Source organism: Prinia subflava, chromosome 1 (genome assembly GCF_021018805.1).
Source record: "Prinia subflava isolate CZ2003 ecotype Zambia chromosome 1, Cam_Psub_1.2, whole genome shotgun sequence".
Classification (NCBI taxonomy): domain Eukaryota; kingdom Metazoa; phylum Chordata; class Aves; order Passeriformes; family Cisticolidae; genus Prinia; species Prinia subflava.
In genome coordinates this window covers 111096582-111117033 of record NC_086247.1, presented here as the reverse complement: position 1 = coordinate 111117033, position 20452 = coordinate 111096582, and the positions used below count along the sequence as shown (strand labels likewise).

At 37.2% G+C, this 20452-nt stretch overlaps 1 protein-coding gene across 3 annotated transcripts; it reads left to right on the top strand.

Annotated features, from left to right (window-relative positions):
* The first annotated feature begins 2211 nt into the window (after positions 1–2211).
* On the top strand, positions 2212–20440 carry LOC134555978 (collagen alpha-4(VI) chain-like). Of its 3 annotated transcripts, XM_063408108.1 has the most exons (11): positions 2212–2313; positions 2830–2912; positions 6095–6174; positions 11158–11501; positions 14481–14559; positions 15143–15288; positions 15385–15477; positions 16815–16868; positions 17352–17423; positions 17895–17921; positions 20348–20440. In XM_063408108.1, exons 3-11 carry the CDS (start codon positions 6108–6110, stop codon positions 20423–20425), a joined length of 960 nt encoding a protein of 319 aa, XP_063264178.1. In that variant the 5' UTR covers positions 2212–2313; positions 2830–2912; positions 6095–6107; the 3' UTR covers positions 20426–20440. The 3 variants fall into 3 exon arrangements, with proteins under 3 accessions (XP_063264178.1, XP_063264187.1, XP_063264196.1); XM_063408117.1 differs by lacking the exon at positions 2212–2313 and having other exon boundaries at positions 2746–2912; XM_063408126.1 differs by lacking the exons at positions 2212–2313; positions 2830–2912 and having other exon boundaries at positions 5031–6174.
* Positions 20441–20452: the final 12 nt, after the last annotated feature.

Sequence of the window (20452 nt, the reverse complement as noted above, 5' to 3'; positions counted from 1 at the left end):
TAATTGATGGTTTAAAAATTGTGTAATGCTGCATACAAACTGTTGTCCTCAATTTTAATTTCCCCACTTTGTGGTAGTTCAACATCAGGTGACTTACGCTATTTTTATTCTAAAGCAAGACTTTTTATAAAACTAATTTGTTCCAGATGAGTTTGAAGACTTACTCCTGTGGATAAGATGCTTTCTTACTCAATATTCCTGGAAGGAGGAGAGTCACATCTGCTGGTTTTCTTAAGAACTTTTGACTTTGAGAGGCTGCTTTCATGAATGAAATGTTTGTGTTTAGTTCACTTAATATCCTTTACTAAATGAGTCAGTGAAGCATATGTGGGTAAGGTTTAGCCTTTATGCTGTTGATATTTGTCTACTTTCCAGTCAAAGGGACTGGCAAGGATATGAAAAATTTCTTGTGTTATCCTCCAGATTTAGCTGGCCCATTTTACAAGGTCTGTGAAATGGTTTTGGTTTCCTGCTTTAATGCTGTTTATTGATTGCTTTTATACTCTCTTCTGTAAGTAAACAAACTTGATCTGTGGCATTGCCATGATATTTCTTTGATACTGACATGATACTACAGCAAAATAAGTCTAAGGCCAGAACAGATAGGAAAGAGAGAGACAAACAATAACAAATGAACTTCTAATTCCATAAGAATTTTCTGATGTGGGAAAACTACTCCTCATACAAAGGAGCTCTTTTGGCCAAATCCCTTAGTAGGAGATACATTCACCTTGCTATGAAATACTTATATACAGGTTATTGGTTACAGTCCCAAACTGTCATATGAGGTCCCCTTCTGCTCTTCTATTGAAGCCAAAGAGCAGAGTGTTTAGGAGTTTGAAAGTGAGGTAGTTCTACGTCAAAATGAGTCCTTGCTAGGTAAGAACTCTTTTAACAAAGTTTAAAAGCTCTTAAATTTCACAGCACCATTTACTGGGTTTGGTTTTAAAATTATTTCCTCCATCTGGGATGAAAAGTGAAATGCAACCTTCAGCTGGACTTCTTTCTTGAGGAAACTAAAACAGGAGTGATTTCTAAAGCTGTAGTAATGTGCAGTTATTTTCATATTTTAATGAGAAGTTAGGATAGTCTATTTGAATTCATACACTTAGAGGCAAGCTTTAATTAATTTCAGCTGAGTATAGCAGTTTAAATTAGGGTGTAATTAGTAAACAGCTAATTACAGAGTGTGCAAAGTGAAGGAATGAAAGCTTATTAGGCTCTCAGAGCTGTGGTCTTAGGTAGATGTTATAAAAATTCTGGTTAGATTTAATTTTCAACTAATGAGGTTTTCAGCCTTTTGTTTTATTTTATTCTGTGTTAAAAATAGCTTTATGAGGAAAAACCACAGACTTTTCTGTGAAGATTTCCCTAAAGCAAAGTGTTGGGAGTTGGGGCAGGTAACACAGCAGTGTCAGAAAAATTGTTATCTGAGTCTTACAGATTTTTTACTTCTGACACCTGCCAGGCAGCAAGGACAGCTCTGCGTGTCTCACTATCATGCATTATGGGAATTGCAAGTTGCTCATGCTGAGCTAAGGGAAGGTGTGTAAAGTAGAGAAAGCTTTTTTAGAAGATGCTCAGGGACTTCTGAGGGAATTGTCCTGATCCTAGGGGAATATACATATGTACTCGGTACATTCAACACATTTGTCTTCAGGGGACACTAAAAGGGTATGGTTACTTTAGCTATGGAGATGTCATAAATGGACTCTCTGACAGAAGATTAGTTTTTGAGGGATCTTCTGGATTGAGGAAAGAAACTGTAATTTTATTTTTAATTTCATGGTAGATTAGGAACTGTTTGAGGCTGCTAGGATACCAGGGTCAATTTATAAAGTTTTGTTAATGTGTACTTATTGCAGTTTGTTCTGTTTAAACCATCAGGAAGATAGAAGTATAAATGATAAGGAATGTTTACTTACAGGGTCATAACGTGCTAATTACTAAACTTTACTCAGAAATGGAAAAATAAGCAATAAGCTTATAAAAGGTGCACCAAATACTGACATGGAAAATCATTATGTGTCTTCATTCTTTAAAACTGGATCAGCAAGTCCCATTTGCTCACAGACAGGCAGACACTGATTTTAACAGTAAATGAAACTGATTTTTAGTGTCAGTCAGTTCTTCCTTGTGAGACTGGATGTAGACTCCTCATGGGCTGGTTGTGTGCTTGTCTGTACTTACATCTGTCTGTGGGAGTGTTCCTGTCCTGGTGGCCACATCCATTCCAGCTGTGTCTGCATGCCCTTCTGAACAAAACCACCCCTTGAAACATACCTCATGTTGTTCACTGACTTCTTAAGTCAGGTAAGTCACCCTGGGTCTCCTTGCTTGAATCAGTGCCTGGCCCTGTGATTATACCTGGAATCATTAGAAAACTCCTTTTTCTCTGGGAAACCTGCAATGAGTAAAGCAGCAACTTTCTTCCTGAGACATTTCAGTGCTAGCAAGAAGATAATGTTATTGTAGGAAAAAATATGTGCTTGTAGAGAGGAGATAACTTAAAAAATTATTTCTTCCTTTACATGAAGAGCTGACACTTAGAAGGTATTTTGCATTATTTTTACAGCAACATTTATGTTTCTCCTGGTATTACGATTTCTCAGGGTTTAAAGTTCAATATGTGGATATATGAGGAGAGTGGTAAGGTGGGTGGGTGGGATGGACTCCTCCCGTTTTACTGTTTGGTGAAACCTGGTGAAACCAGGATATTCCTGAAAACCAGGCTTTGAATTTGCTTTAGTGAGAGAAAAGAGGATGGTGGAGGAAAGGAATAACTAAGTGGGACGTGTAAGTTGAAGCTTTCTCTCCACTGTACTCCAGGACTTGATCTTCCTTCAAAGACTTCAGAAGGAATGAAATCAGCATGAAGAAATTGAAGTAATCTAACTGGAGTACTTCAGTAGGTAGGAGAAAACTACATGATCACATTTATTTGCACTGGTAGAGATGGGATTTTAAGTTGGGACAAGGAAGATTGTGCTCCTTCTGTTAGTATTTACCAACCCAAGAGGAAAAATGTCCCCAGTCAGGTGTACAGGCAGATCCTGTATGCAAGATGCTTGTAAATCATGGGTGAAAAAGAGATGTTGTTTCAGGATCTCCATGCTTTTGACAGTGTGCTTAAGAAGCATATTATCATTTGAGAGTGTATTTTGATCTGGCAGCAAAAATCTATAGAATTACATTTTTACCTGCTGAAAACATTGAAGCAGCTGAAGAGAAGATTGGAACATTAGTTGGTTAAAAAAAAATTCCCCAAATATATTGGCAAGTAATCTTTGGGAAGCATTTAAAGGATTCAGGAGTACTGTTGATCTTTTTCTTCCTTTGAGATTTATATGCATATTGGTGTATCTCTAGGAACAAATAAGTAAAAATACTGGTAGTAAAATGAGCTTTAAAATATGTATTATTTTATAGTGTTTTCTAAGAACTTTCAATAATTTTCAACTCTTGTCTCCTAAAATAGAATTAAAGTGGAAATATGTCTTAGAGTTTTGAGAATTTCTGCCTTAGCATCTTACATAATTATGCTTATATATATTTATATGAGCGACTACAGATATGCATACATACTTACCTTATGCTAAGGTCTTGTATATACTATTTTACATTCAAATAAATTTTAGAATTAAGATATTGTTAGTGTAATGCTCTGTAGCACTGCATGTTTCTAAGTGAGTTTATTTAGGCTTTGATCCATAGTATCTATGAGTTGTATGATGTGAATTTTCCATCAAATCGCTTCTCATTTTGTATTAGTAAATAATGAAGAATTCACATAGAAGGCCTAAAGAACCTCTATCTATGCAGCTTGTAGTGCATGACTGGAATTTTGTGTGTGAAGATAAGGCAAAATAAATAGTACAAGTAGGAAAATTAGTCTGCACATGTTTCTAAATTGCAGTGTTTCTGTGTATTTAAAGAAGCTGCCTGATGTCAGTAGGGACTAATTAAGGGAAAACCAAAGCAAGTGGTAAATAGGTTCCTATCTGCACTCATTGTTTAGGAAGACTGGGAGAGATTTTTCAGGTCTAGGGTATCTGACCCAAAGAACAGGGAACATTCTTAGGGAACATTCTTGAGTCATGGGGCTGAAAGAAGCTAAAGGAAGCAGAGACCGCAGGTGTTAGGAGGCATGGAAATAATTGCATAGCTACACAGTTACAGATTATTTTGTATATTATAACAGTAAGAACTAGATTTTGGTATGAAACCTGAATATTTATAAAATTGAGGAAAGTCCAGCCCTTTGCTAAAATACTAGCTGTATTGTACTCATTTGAGTGTCAGCAGCCATGTATACCTTGGAAGCTTGCTGCTATTTGGTGCTCTTGAGTTTTTCACATACTCATAGTCAAGGAAATTTCTAGAGCAAAACATTAATTGGAGGCTATGGAAATACTGGCAGCAATTTACTTGTCTGCCCTTGAACGTGTACATGTCTAGCTGGATCTACAGATCTATGTGCAATTTATTCAAACAAGAGAGTTTAAGATACTAATGCTGCTCTTGCATAATAACAGTGCTATCAAAGCAGAAACTGTGTAATAAAGTAAAGAAAATTAGTAATCATTATTATTTTTGGGACTGCCATTAAAATATTTAATTGTCTCTCAGTATAGAGTTTTACCTTATTAACATCTTAAAAATAGGCTCATATAATTAGGTGTAGTAGTGAAAATAGATAACAGGATTAAATGTCTGTCAAAGTGATCAAGGGGAACTCTTAAGAGATTCATTAAATCTCAGGAATATATGCAGAAAAATTAATTAAATCCAAGACAAAATTTAATAGTAAAGATAGCATGCAAATGGTTGCAAAACAGTTTTCTTTGTGTTAGTAATGCTTATTACAGAAAATTGTGATGTGCAAAGACATGAAAGAGATTTCCTCAATGCACCAAGACCAGCATTGCTTTCTGTTCTTGTTGAGGACTACATAATACCTGGAACCTCTTTGGTTGCATAGGGACCTCAGCTGCAGCTGGAATTTCTATGTTACTGCCATTGTAATAAAAGTGAAAAGTGCCTGTATCTGATGAATGTCTTGAAATACAGGAAATGTGGTGCTTTTTCCCCCAGAGGTTCCAAAGAACTCTTCAAGAGCTTCAGTGCAGCTTGGTGTGGGGATACTTGGAAATGAAGTTTTGCTCTTGCCTGAGGTTACAATATAGATTCAATCAGATGATTCTGTTCATTGCCTTTGGTTATTTACAAGACCTAGGGTAATATTACATGCTGTTACCCTAAGAACCTGGACTGAACCCTGTGCTATAATACTGGACCAGCTGCAACCTTTCTGCTAAGTTGTCTTTGCAGATCCAAGATAAAGAATAAGCAGTGTAATGAGGTCTTAAAGGCAGAATCAAGTGTGCTTGTGTGCTAGAATAGAAAGTTATTCAAAACTGGTTTGTTCTCATTTGTTTAGTGTGCTTAAGCTCAACATGCATTAATTTTGTACTTTCTGAGAGATTTTCATTCCTATTGTGCACAGCACTGAGTTTTGGCTTCTGGGAAAATTTTGCACTGTATTTCCATTTTTCTAAGACAAGTGTCTTTGTTACTGTCCCACTGGTGTATTTTGTTTGTAAATGAATGCTTGTTCTTATCTATGTGTATCATATATAGATAACACCACCAAGCTTTCCCTTAATTGATGTGGGGTTGGGAAATTTCAAGGCTAGAAGGGAATCTTAAAGGCATAACTTCCATTAATCTTGCACTGTGAATAGCTTGCCTTTAGTTGACATTTAGATCATGGTAAATATAGCTGTGTGAATCAGAACAAAGCATGATTGTGAGAGCAAAGCATTGAACAGTTTCTGCTGGTCATATGCTATACATCAGTGTCAAACTCCCACAGCTCTGCATTCAAAGTCTGTATGTTAAAAACTGAGGGGAAAAATATGATTTTAAAGTGCTCCTTTAAATTGCATACAGGTAGACAGCCTGCGTGTTGTTAATAAAATCCATTTACCCAGTTACTCCACAATGAAAAGCCTCTTTTTTTAGGGAATTATGCTCTGTATGTCTTATAGCTTTGATTTTTTTTTTCCTTTTTTATTTTTTTTTTTTTCCTTAGGAAGGTTTGCAGAATGGATGCCTGGAAACCACTTCTTCTTCTCTACATTTTTACCTTCTCTACAGAATCAGAGGAGACTGGTAATATACTAAAGAAATTACTCCTCAAGTTGATAGAAAAACTGGTTTTTTTACATTTATACCCAATGTCAGAAAGAGATGAAGAATTAATGAAATTTTTTTCTAACAATGAATTATAATTAGGGATAATGTGGTATGCTTTTATGAAACTTATAACTACAATAAGAGGGTTTTCCTTAAGGATTGCAAAATTTTAAGCAACAGCTCATTAAATTTTGAGTTTGTTCACACATGCTGAGGTTTAATATTTGCAAAAGCAATGTAAAGCTCTTACAATTGCAAGACTGCCAAAAGCAAGGTAAGTCACAATATTTAGCAGTTCTGCAGTAGTCAGGTCTTCTGGAAGATCTGTTTGAAAAGTGTTCTGCCCAGTTGCAGGATATTTTATGCATGACAGTTGATTTGAGGGAATAAAAACTGTTCCATCCATGCTCTGCTAGTGTTATATGCTTCTGGAATTTGAGGAAAACCATGAGTTTAATACCTATTTCAGAGAAATGTGCTTAGTACTCCTTAAATTGGTGTGAACTAAATTTTGCCCCTCAGAAAATAAATATTAGTAATGTAGTGATGCATGCATGCAGAATGGAGCTCAAAGTGCATGTCTAACTTTTCCTTTGCTCTGTTGAGAGCAGGCCAACACATTCCAATGGTTGTGTTTCACATACAGAAGTGTTTAATACGCATTTACTACAGATACATTCTGAGCAGACTGTGAATGAAAATTGTGTTGTGGATTTCAGCACCTCTCCTTTTCCTACAAATGGTGTTGCAGAACAACATATCTTCTGATCCTCCATATGATATACAGTGGAAAAAAAGAAACTAGTGGGTGATGGCAATTTAGCAGGATAGATAGAAGGGCTTTTCTGCAACAGGCCAATAGATCTTGGATTCTGAAAAGCAATTCAGACTCAAAATTACTTTTCTGTGAGATTCCACAACCCTTAGGGAAAGAGGAAAGTTACAACGTATTTCTTCAGTCCGTGAGAAAGCTTCCATGACAGACATTGTTTTCCTGGCAGATGGATCCTGTGAGTCAGCACAGCAATGTGACATACACTGAATTCTTGTTGAACACTTTTTATGACAAGAATGTTTCCTTATAGAAGATACAAAAATTACATTACAAAGAAGGAGGCACCAAAACAGAGCAGAGCCTCCAGTGCTAGGGAATCACTTCTTAGCAGGTGCAGGTAGCCAAAAGAGGCTTGTCCAGAGCCTTTTTTCAGTGAGTACCCTGCTGACAGGGTAAAGGATGCAGCAACGGCTTTGAGGAGCAATGGGATCTATGTCTTTGAAGCTGACATAGGATCGATAAAACTCCCCTTGAGAGCAGTTTTTAATAACTGATGATGCAGAGAGATTTCACAGTGGAAAATCTTGATGCATTGAAAATCATCAAAAATAATGTCAATCAGGTCTGTTAATGCAAACATCTCCCTGTTTGGGGTAAGGAACGAACCTTTTTTTGGGTGTATAATGAGAAATATCCACACAGCTTTCTGCATAAAGTCCCCAATAAAAGTACCTGAGCTAGCTGCAAAGCAGTGCAATTGTTTTACCAAAGAATACTGCCCATGTTTGCAACTCACAGCTTATACTTTGCTTCAGTCAAGAGCCACTACACTCCTTGCTATGGTAAATAGCTTCTGAAGTAAGACTGCTTCACATTAAGCCTTTATATTCCTAGTTCCTCAGTGTCTGAAAGAAGCCAGAGCAGATAACCTCAGCAGGTATCTTTATAAAAAGAGGGAAACAGACAATTCAGTGATATTTTTAGAAGAACCTCCTAGGAACATAATTTTGCCATCTCCAGCTGACCATACCGCTTCAATGGGACTGTCAGCAGCCACTGTCTGTCAACAACACTGAAGTCTCATAGAGGCACTGTGCAGAGAGGGTGTGAGGAAATCCATCCTTGGATATGTGGGAGGTATTGGCAAGATGTGAACAGCAAATCCATGGTAATTCTGAGGTGCTTCCTAAAAGCTTTTCCTAGATAAGAAACAGAAAGTGGTATTTTTGACTACATCTTTTAGTAGATGCCACACAGCCTGAGAGACTGCCAACCCCAAAGAAAATAAAGGTTCAGTAAAGCCTTTAGATAATGTAGCAACTTTTATCAAATGTCATATATTGGTTTTGAGTATGAGTTTATTCTGCCTTGGTGCTGCATTACTAATCGCCTTATCATTTGGGAAGACTGAAGTACAAAACATACACAGTTGCTCTTTAACATTACATATTCATGCCAGCTATGTAATAGATAATACTGTAGATGTGTTTGTTAAATTGCAAAAAAGAAAAATGGAGTGCATGACAAATCAAAAACAGATCTCTTTCAGCTGTGGCGTAGGTGCATGGCATTGATTGGGTATGGCAAGAAGAGAAGTTCTCTCTTTGCTCATCCTCATAGGGACTGTGACTGTTGTTTAAAGCTCCTTATCATCCTGTGTGTTGTGTTCACGTAGAGGTGATATTTTACACGTGTTGGATGTATGCTCTTTGTTCTCCTTGTTATGCCATAAAATTGATCCAGCCCAGTTCTCAAGGTTTCATTCCCTTTGTGATCAGAAACTTACTGAGAAAGGAGCACTGGGATAAACACACTACTTGTCTAAGGCGTTTTGTCACAACAGCTGAGCCTCTCATGTGTCCTTGGCTAGTGAGATCTTGAACACCCCAAAACTAGCTGGTGTTTGACAGGGTGTTGGGGGCCAAAATGAAGAGCTGCACCTTTCTTCCTAAAGACAGAAGCAACTCCATGAGAATTATGTCTGCTCAGGTGGTTTGCAGAGAGAACAGCTGGGCCTGATTCAGTATGAACTTCGCACTCCCACCTACTCTTTTTCTCATCAAGAGCTGAGCAGACTCCCAGATGAAAAAGCATTCCCTGGCTCCTGCAAGCAGAGAGGGAGGACTGCTGTGGAAGTGGAATGTGCTGCCACGGAGCAGCGTGACTGTGGCTGATGCAGTAGCACCGCCTGGTGTTTCATGGCAGGGAACAGGGACATTTAATGGGAGATGCAGCAGTAACTTAATATACATACAGGCACACTTGTTTAAAGAGACAGAAGTTAAGGAAAGTGTATTGAGTTTCATCTCATTGATGCATATATTTATTGCTAAGATCTGCATAAATTTGTCTCATAAAATGAAGATCGACTTTCTGTGAAGCCTGTTTTATCTTGTCCTGTCATCTATTTTAATGTATTCATTGACCTTCTTTCCTGTAATAAATCTATTAGTTCTGTTTTCTCCAGTCACCTTCTCTTAAACTGACAGATTTTTCAATTTAAAGAATTACATTTCAGGGACAGCATGTTGACATGAGAAAAAAGATACCTTTGCAGCAGTAGGACAGGGCAGTTCAACAATGTGGATGTTTGTAGGAGAACAGGTGGTGAGAAAGAATTTGGCAACACAGAGGTGTTTACTCCTGCAAATAAATAGAGATTATCAACAAGATATAGAATACCTACCAGTAGATGTTTTACACATTCTCATGCACAACACAGTAGCACAAAAAGTGAACTATTTACTGCTGTTTTGTTATTAATGCTGGTACACTGAGGACTTGACAGAGAATGTTTTGAGAGATGAACATTGTGGATGACTAATCGCCATGAGTTCATGCTTACCCTTCATACTGCCCCCAAACTATGTGACTAAAAAGATCCATGTCTTAGAAGAACCTTATTGCGAACACATACTCGGTGTGCTGTACAAGAACACATACTGGAAGGAATATCCTTTAGATTTTGTGTTCACCTGAGTGTGTAGACATGCATGCATGCATAGATATATTTACCTGTTTTGTTGTGAGCTAAAAAGAGGCATAGATTTTTGATGTTGCTCTGAAGTCTTAATGCCAGAATTTTTTAGCCCTAAAATCTCGTTCAATGTCACCTTTTACATTTAAAGATTTTCACACTGCTTTCTGGCAGATCATACCCTCTAGGGGGCGGTTTGTACCACCAGTGAAAATATTGAAACATAGTGGTAGTCCCTCTGAGATGAAATTATTTCTAGAAGTATTTGGTTAAAGAACTGAACACATTTTATCTCTTTCATAAGAGAGGGAAAACTCAGAAAACTTTTGTGGAATAATAGGAACAAGCCCAAACTAGCAAACACAAAAAGCAATCTTGTGATTGTTAAGTGTTTCAAAGTCAATGAGTGAAAAGAGAATAAAATTAGGTAGAGTGCTGTTTTATAGCTAGAATTGCATGCCTCTGACTTCTTTGCAGAGGTACAACAATGAATAATAATGCATCTAGGATCACAGAATAAAATTCAACATGAGAAATGAATAATCAAGGTAGAGAAAAAAAACCCTATGTAGTTTACCTGAGGGCAAAACCTGTGGTTTTAATGAGGGCACTATGATTGGGACAGGGGGAGGAATTAACCACATCACACTATTAGTTGTTATTATAAGGAGCAGTGTGAGCAATTCCACAACTGAGGTAGCCATCACCTTACAGCAGCTGTTTTTCACAATGGTTATGAATTTCATGTAGGCAATGCTGCCTCTCTCTCTCCCATGTTTGTTTCTTTGGCCTATTGTTCTACATTTGCATGTATCACCTGGTCTTGTGACAAAGTGATAAACCATAGTCATAAAGGTTCCCTTCACAACTGGAATTTGTGTTGTATATTCTCAGCTGGTAGCAAAGCTCATGGAGACATTTTCAAGATTAGGCCCTTTGAGGACACTGGGCAATTGGGGGCCAGACAGGTTTTGTGGTTTGGGTATGTGCAGGTGTTGAGTAATTTAGTTCTTAGTATTTGCAAATTCACATGGGCACACTGAAACCTGGGCTGATGGTGTTTTGATATTTATGGAAAACCTATCTCACTGATTCCTACTTCTGGCTTTAAATCTACCATGTTGAATTTTGTTCCATGATTCTGACAGAAAACAAGATCACAAAGAATGTATGTTTATAGTTCCCTGTTTCCTCTATTTTTTTTCAGAATGCAACATAGATCTTTCTATAGCAATTGATATTTCAAGGAGTATGCAGCCAGCACCCACAATGCTTCTGAGACAGAGATTGCAAGCATTCCTCCCCAGACTTTTACTCCAGATGAAATCACTGCCAAATACTAGCTGTAGTGCTGCAGTCGACATTGGGTTCAAGTTCCAAGTATTGGCACAGAACAAACAATTAATCTTTGACTCTGGTTTTGAAGGCTATAATGAAGAGATCATCCAGAAGTTCTTAGATGCACAGACCACTGTGGACACCTACATGAATGCAGAGTTTTTGCAGGCACTTGAGGAGAACTTCTTTAATGTGACCTCTGCTAAAGTTAAGGTAACTTAATGGTATGAACATATATCTTGGAATAATTAGGCATTTTGATATTTATAGAGTCTGATGCTGAGTACTCTGGGAAGACAAAAAAGTAGTGCGGACTAGATGACACTACTATGCAGAATCACAGAATGGTAGAGATTAGAAGGAATCCCTGGAAGTCACCTTCCTCAATCCCTGTGCTTAAGGAGGATCAACTAGAACCTGTCCAGGCCCATGTCCTGGTGACTTTTGTGTATCTCCAAGAATGGAGACTCTTCAACATCTCCAGGCAATCTGTATCAGTACTCAGTCACCCTCATGCTTTCTTAAGTTTATATAGAACCTCCTGTTTTTTTCATTGACCTGATATAACCTGATATATCAGTTCGAATTCCCTAGGCACTCCTGTAGTGAGATGGTACCCAGAACATTTGGCTTAATATATGTGATGATGAGTATTCATACAGACAATCTTCTTCTATCTACCATGGAATGATTGTACTTTGGGCAGTGGAAAGTGGTTTTCTTTTAGAAACTCTTATTCCTAAAAAACCCTAGTTTCTTATTCCTGACTCTATCTGTGTCTGGAATAGCGACAGCTTGAAGCAGAAGTCACAGAAAAAGGTTATCTGGGAAATTTGTTTACAGAAGTTTATTCATGTCATTAACTTGTCAAATAATTTCAAATAACAAAGCTGGGTTCTGCTTACGGATATCTAAAGATCAGGAAAATCTGCCTAGATGATACAGTTAATTCATCCATCTTGAAGTGAGGTAAAGGGAGAAGGATAAGCCTTCATCTAATCTCTTCTGAAATGCATGGGGATTCTTTCACCTTGGGTTCAAGAAATTCAGATCTCATTGGAGTGTTTCAGGGTCAATGCCTTGACAATTTATTCTTGATAAGGCACTGACTCTGTAAAGCACTGAGCATGTCCTGTAGTAGCTGCTTGAATATTAGCACTTAGTAAGGTCTCTATGCAAGGAAGACCTTCCTACCAAAGAAGGACTGGTTAGTTCTTGCCAAATACATAAGGGTTTTCCTCCTCAAACCTTCTTTTTCACTTTTATAAAACATGAATTTTAATCTGACATGGAGTGAGGAAGCCATATTACAAATTTCTCTGCTTTCAGATGAAAGTTGGCATTCCATTTTTACAGCATTTGCATAAGAGTGTGTGACATACAAATTTAAGTTGTCATCTGGTGCATATTTAATGGATTTTCCAAAGATTTCTTAAAATGTCTGAAGAGGGAATATGACCACGTAAGGTTTTGCTTGTTCTGAGTCTCAAAGAACTTTTCTGATGTAAAAGTAAAAGCAGTGCTTTTTTCCTGCCAGTTGTGGAGATCAGAGTCAAGCAAAGCTTCTTTCTGCTTAGGTATTATTATTATAAATAAATATGCTGCATGTCTCAGCACTTCACCAGTGGATTAATATTCTTCTCTGACACTCTTTATGTACAAATTGAAAGTACAAGACTTTAGAATGCACAATTTAGAATGAAATCACAATTTAATTGTCCTAGGATCCTGAGCAATAACATGCTTGTTCTGTAAAAATTATTAGTTATAAAACTCATCAGGGCCCATGATTCTCTGTTGCTTGAATTTCTTCTTTTCTTTGTAATTTGTTTGCTTAGGAACAAAAAAGTTGGACCTAATTCCATCATTTTCAACAAAGGATGGAGTTCCAACAAGATCTTGATATAAACAAATGCTTTGTAAACATATTAAGATAAATTTACGTATCTTTATATTTAATGCCCATAGTGACAGCCAACATTTCCTGTTCCTCATGTTTTTAAAATGGAAAGACCATAGAAACAACCAAACCCAGGCCTACAGTGTTGTCTTCAACAATCTGTGATGAGTTTACCCATCCATGGTCCAACTCTACACTGTATCACACAGTGCTTGAGCAAGCGTGGAATTTGTACCTGTTCCTCCATATTGTATGCTTGGTAACTTACCAGTTATCTCTAGATTAAATCGGTGTGGCAGTCACTTCATTTGCTTTTGTCACCTGTAGAAAAATTTACCTTAACAGAAGTAATGGAGTTTGCATTGGTCAAAGCTGTGTCTTGCATAGGGAGTGTAAAATATGAAGGGTGGGAGGGAAGAAGCTCTAGCTGTGCTTGTCCACTTGTTGTGAGAGAGTTTAGGAGGATTTTAAGTCATCACCATTGGGGATAGGACACAATTTACTTGTGCAGCTTCTTTCTGGGCAAACTGATGCACTCAGTGAGTGGAACCTGATCTGTTGTGTTGAAGAGGGAATTTGAGGAGAAAAATGGGAAGAGACTGGTAGCTTGAGGGGGAACCATAAGAAATTGTGCTTTTCTCCATCCTGGAAGAGATTTAACTATAGCTCTTTGGCTATCTTTGCCTGAAAAGATGGAAATGTAGCCAATACAAATTATGAGCATCCTGAGGTGAGCTGAACCTGATGTCTTAAGAAGGGAACATAGGGCAGAGAACAGCAGGGTGGTGACTTGCTTATGTGGAAAGGGCAAAAAGACATAAATATTTGCATAGGGGTAGGATTAGACCCAGAGAGGATGTGCTTCCTGGTGTGGCTCAGTTGACAGCCAACAGGAGCTGCTCTTGGAGAAATGGGAATTTTTTTTTTGCTCTGAATTCTCCACCTTCACATATAAGAGAACTCTTCAGACATCAGAGGAAGTTTTTCAGTGGGTAAGTTAAAAAAGAATTTGTCTCCTACCTTGCATGCTAAGATGACAGATATAATATAATAGCCATGCTATATTCAGCAAGAAGAATCCCTCAAATGGAAGTGCTATCAGGGAAGAGAGGCTTTTGTGTTCTGTTCTCATTGTTCCTTATTACCATTTTCCAGCACACATTCCAGACCTACCACAGTGTAGTGCAATTTGACCATCTCATAGCCATTTCTCAATGTGAACTCTAACTCTTACAAAGACTGAACTTTCAGTTCCTTTGCAATTGACTTGACATTACTCCCTTTCCTGACAGGTCCTGTTAGTATTTTCAGATGGGCTGGATGATTCACTGGAAGGCCTGAAGAAAGCAGCAGACTCACTTCACTTCAAAGGTATTACAGCACCACATTGATGCTCCAGCCTCCTACTACCACAGGCCTGATGTACAGCTCCCCCATTGCAACTTTTCCATGTAACACTGCCTCTCCATGCTCATGTGGCATTGCCCAGGAGTCCCTGGGAGAGTATTTGCTTCTCCATGGGAAGCAGTGTACATGATGACTTGTCACTCTATGGCAGATGATGCCAGAGACATGCCCAGGGGTGAAGAGATTCTAGTTTCTGGAGTCTAGCTCCAACAGCTGGAGCAATTCAGAATGGACTCCTCTCAGTGTTGAGTACAGCACCAGAGGTTAGATACAACTCTGACTTCTCTTGGAAAAAGCAGGTTTGAACTTGTGTTTGGGCACTAAGTAGCAGTCTGGTCTGACAGCTGGGGAGAGAAGTCAATTGGGAAATTACTGGTCTGGATTTTTCTCTTACAGATTTTTCTCAATAGCTTGATTTCTTTTAACATTCTTTGTTGAAGCCATGCAATGTAGGGAATTGCTGTTATTCAAGTTTATATTGTTGGCTATATAGTATGTTTTTAATAGTGGTTAAATTCACTAATTTAAGTCTGTGCTTACATTGAAGGTCTTGATGCACTTCTATTAGTTGGCCTGGACAATACACAGAACTTGACTGAATTTTGGGAAATAGAGTTTGGCAGAGGGTTTGGATACAACGAACCTCTGAGTGTTGGGTTTGCAGATATTGCAAACATCTTGCTGAGAAACCTTGTAAGTCTTTCTATGATACAAACAAAAGAGGGTGGAAAATCAGTCTTTATTTTATGATTAATATATGTAAATGAAATGTTTCTTGTAATTTTTCAGGATACTGTTGCTGAAAGAAAATGCTGTAAGGTTATTTGTAAGTGTCTTGGAGAAAATGGTGATCATGGTGTCCGGGGAAATCCTGGAAGGAAGGTAGGAGGTCTAAGATAGACATTAAATAAGAACTGCTTTATTTTTCAAAGTGTTTCTGGTTTCTGTAGTATTTCAGAGCATGCATTCATGTCCTAATGATATTTAATGTTCTGACAGATGAGGGAGAAACATTGAATATAATCCTTGCTCTGCTGCATGCTCCTATGCAAAAATATCTTTGTAATTGAAATGATTTGTACATATAAAAATCATGAAGCACTCTCTTGCACCAATTCAGGACAAAATGGACAGGGATTTAAAAAATTAAGTCTGATTAATTAAGAAGCTTATTATCTATTTGGAATGAGAAATTTCCAACTAACAAGCTGAGACGAGAAAATAATCCTTCTCCACTAGGTATGTGCCTTATCCTTTTGTGACTGGTTATTCCAAATATCCTCTTCTTTAAGTCTGTTTTGATCCAAAAGGATTACTTCTTTTAAGATTTTAAATTGTTTGTTTTAAGCCATTTTGAATATTACAGATATCACTACCTCTACAGCATATTTGGAGAATTAATTGTTAAGGTTTTTAATATATGTACTCTCCATTTGAGTACTATTCATTGCATCGTTTCTACTTATTCCAGTACCATGTGCGATAAATGATATCTGCAGTTCACACTCTTCAGTGGTTGCAGTTAAATGAAGTTTTGGTTATCCTTTAACAGAAGTATAGTCTCCTAATACTTCTTCGTAAACCAATTTACTGATTTCTTCCATTACTCTTGTTGATTTTCTTACACCTTTCTCTTTTACTAAAAGGCTAGATTAAGGTGCTTAGACAGTGTTCAGAATGTAAACATGGTTATTTTGTGACTAGAAATTCCCTTTGTTCCAGTTTCTGTCTGCGCAAGTTTTTGCCCTAAGGGTATGATATTTGCATTACTTCCAATACAAAGTTGACACATTCCTATGTGTTTGCAAGGCATTACAATAATTTCACCCTAACAAGTTTCCAACTCCTTATATTTTTCATTTGACCCTGGAATTTCATTGCTGTGTAATGCTTCCTTTTCCAAATCACTGGAAAGATGTTTGATTTGACCAATTATCCCAATGAGCTTTTTTATCAGAGAGTTTCCTGAAATCACAAACTGAAATTTTATAATAACCATTGCTTTTTCTTGGGATTATATTTGGGATTTTTTCACAGCCATATCAAACACATGGGACTGTACAGAGTGTCTGTAAATGCAGGGAGCCTGCCCTCCTCAGCATAACCAGACCTAATTTTCAGGAAATGTTTTCCATCTCTATGTGCAAAATAATCTGATAGACATGAACCCAGTGTGCTTGGATAACAGTGTTACTTTTCTTTTAAATTGTCATTTTTAGGGAAGTACTGGTTACAGAGGATCTCCTGGCCATCCGGGTGAGGAAGGTGGGATTGTAAGTAAATATTTATCTTCCTGCTATGATGTTGTTGGTGCCTGAACCCGTCTCCACTTATTCACTGAGTACCTATCAATGTTAACCCAAAATGTGTTAAAGGAACAGGTAAACACACAGATCTGTTTCTCTGTGCCTCTGCACCTCACCATAGATAGTTACTCAGTTAAAAAAGCAATGCACCAAAAGTGGGTTAGTTGTTCAGTTAAAAGAACTAACCCCCTTTCAAGTACAGACATTGCAGTTGGAGACTGGTAATGCACTGTAAACATGGCATGATAATGAGAGCAAAGAACCAGGTGCAACTCAAATTAGGAATTGATGTTCTCTTATGGCCCGTATGAAAATTTCCCGGTGACTTGCATTTGTGTCCTTAGTGCAGTGAATGGTGATATAGTTCTGTCTTGCTTTAGTCTCATGTGATGAATTAATGGGTAATCATCATTGTATGGATGAGATTGAACATTTTATTTTGCTTCTTAGGGCGAGAGAGGCCCAGCTGGTTTCAGTGGGACTCAAGGAGACAGGGGATGTCCAGGTGTCAGAGGCCATAAGGCAAGTAACCTTGAAACATTTCCTTATTTTGTTTCCCACAAATCTGTTTTCTGTACTGGGAACAAATCCCTGCAGTGTCTTCCTCAAGCATGGATGAATGTCAAGATCCAGCAGCAGGAAAGGCAGACAGTGTTTGCTGTCCTGTTTTGAGAGGTATTTTGTGTAACTCAAGCATGGTTGAGTGGCTCAGGATTTTTCTGACTTAATAACTTGATGATGACTTTTTCACCACCAATTCCAGACTGGCCTTCATTAAAGTTAAAAAAGCTTTATGGAGTGCAAATGAAAATTAAGCCTGTACTGTCTTCCCAGAGGAAAGGAGGAAATCCCATATGTGGCAGTACGAGGTTTGACAGTAGGGACTACCAATACTGAGCTCAGCATACCTCTGCACAGCAAGCTGAGCTCTGCTTTTCAAGCTCAATAAAAACACTTTTACCAAATTTCATCTATATTTATTTTCAATTTCAGGGGGCCAGAGGTTATAGAGGAAGTCAGGTATGTGTTTTCATGTGTGATCAATTTTCTTCGAGAGCAGAGTTCTGCTTCATCTTACCCTGTAAAGTGAAATTATCAATAAGGAAGGAAAACAGTGTAAAAACTTCACAGCATTTAATGTACTTTTGCTATGGTTCTATAAGGATGGATTTAAGATACCTATCACATTAATCAAAATCAGCAGTCATAATTGTATTTTTATATGGTTGCAGTCAGGGTTGATTTATTTACTGACTAATTTGATAATCTATTAAGGTGGTAATTCTGGTCAGCTGAATCTCATTCTAATTGTGAAGAGGAGCAGAGGGAAAAATAGGATGTAACTAATGTTTATTGGGGGTTTGGACGGCATTTTCACTATATCATTCTTGACATGTTTTCAATATCCAAACTTCTCTTCAAGCTGTGTTTGTCATCTCATCTGCTAATATTTGAAGTCTGCTTGTTTAAGCTTTCAAACATACCTGCTCATGAAGGAGATACGATTACTAATTTGATAATTAAAAATGAAGCCTGGAAGACAGTGATCTGTAATGGTAATCGTTTCCAAGCCACAGCGATTAAAATGAAATTACTCATATTGAATGCATTGATACAAAACCACTTCTAAAAACAACTTGTGAGCCTCAGAGATTCAGAAGATGTTTGCCTCCATAACTGGGCAGCTGGGAGAAAGTTCAGAGGGTGTTTCTGAAACCTCAGCTGTATTTAAAGTACTACTCTGTACTAACTTTTTAATCTTTTCATGTGTTTCTCTTTCCTTTTACATTTTCTGCTCTGTTCTCTGAAGTAATCTATCCTCCTTCAAATATCCAAAATATCTGGATATAGAAGAGGGAGAGTATTTGCTGGTGATTTTGATTGTCAAAGTTAAATAATGCAGTAGGTCTTACCAGTTGCACAAACCCTACTGAAATCCAGTGACTATGTGAATATCTTCATTATGTTGTGTCATTATATTCACAGATTTTATTTTAAATAAAAAAATGAAACTTTCAGCACAAAAAAAATGTGATTCAGTTGTGCCAACTTAGTAAGGTTGAAGCAGTTTATTGAAGTTATTGAAGTCTGCAACACATTTTATTGTAGCTATTTGAATAAAAAGAAATACTAAATGTTTAATAGTATGAAGTTTGGTGCAGGTTTTTTGGGGTAGGAAATGACTAATGCAAAAAATAGCACTTCAATAAAAGTCATGATTACTTAGTGCTCAAAGTTTTGCTGGAATGCTTATTCAAGAAATTCTTGTTTGTGACGTAATAACCTAATCAAAATTTACAGCCAGCTGTTTTTGCTTGTAGTAGATACAGAACTGGTTTACATGAAAGAAGTTCTCGCTGAGGAATTTTAACTAGGTGGTTTTGCAAAGTCAATTTAGCATCAAAACCTACAAAGCAATTATATCTGTGGTCTCTATCAGAGTGAGACTGCTGATGGTGAAACTTGTTCTTGTGCCACTTTCAGTGTTTGTTGAATATCATTTCAGCTTTCTGGTTAGTTGTCTCTGCTAAATGAGTTTCTTACTACAAATTAAACCACCACAGTTAATTCCTTCATTTTTATCCTAGTAAAGAAAAATGGAAGAAGTTTCAAAATATCCTCTAAAAGTTGCGTGTTATTTGGCTGAGTCTGAAATATTGTTGAGCACACATACATGAAATAAGAGTCTCAGAGCTATAACTTTATTCAGATGCCTCACACAAGTTAACATTGCAAACTCCTTAAGTCTAGGATGGGTGTTTTGTAGGAAAATTACTTCCATAAATGTTTGCAATGTGGTGTATCAATTTTGCAGGTAAAGGGAAGAGAAAAACAATGTGAATTTGTAGGGGAAGATGACTGATATTTATGTAGCACTGGTATTTAGGTACTCTTGGTGAAAGAGTTATGAAGTTTCTTTAAAAATCCTGAAGTCTAAGATCAGTCTTCTGTAATTATTTTTTAATCATGGTTGTTCTCTCTGTTTTTTCAATCCACTGTTCATGTTATAAAACTATGTAAAAAAGCAAAAAAGCACAGTACAAACACATATGATGGTTGAAATCAGAATTACAAGGTTATCAGCATGATAGAACAAATACTAGTAGTTTATTTTGGAATATATTTGGATTTTGAAGGTGCTGCAGCTGGGAAAAGATTTGAAAGCTAAAAGAAGGAGAAGCAGAATTTAAATCCTGATGGAAATATATTATTTAAATAGCTGTTTTTCTTATTAAGTGTCCTTAACAGTTGTTTTAGACATTGTTAATTCATTAAAAACATGAATTAGTAATTAAAATTTATTGTTCTTATTCTTAATTATTCTTGCTAACCATTAAAACCACAAGATCTTATTCAAGTTTCCAAATGCAGGGTGAACACTTCTTTCTTTGCTCAAAGAGACAAGTGGACTAATGCTAACTGTCTTTTTTTCCATATTGCTAAAGGGTGAACATGGTGAGAGTGGATTTGATGGCACTGATAGAGAACAGGTAAACATTACTTTAAATGTGCAGTGTTATTAAAGACACCAACATCAGGGTTCAGAGGTA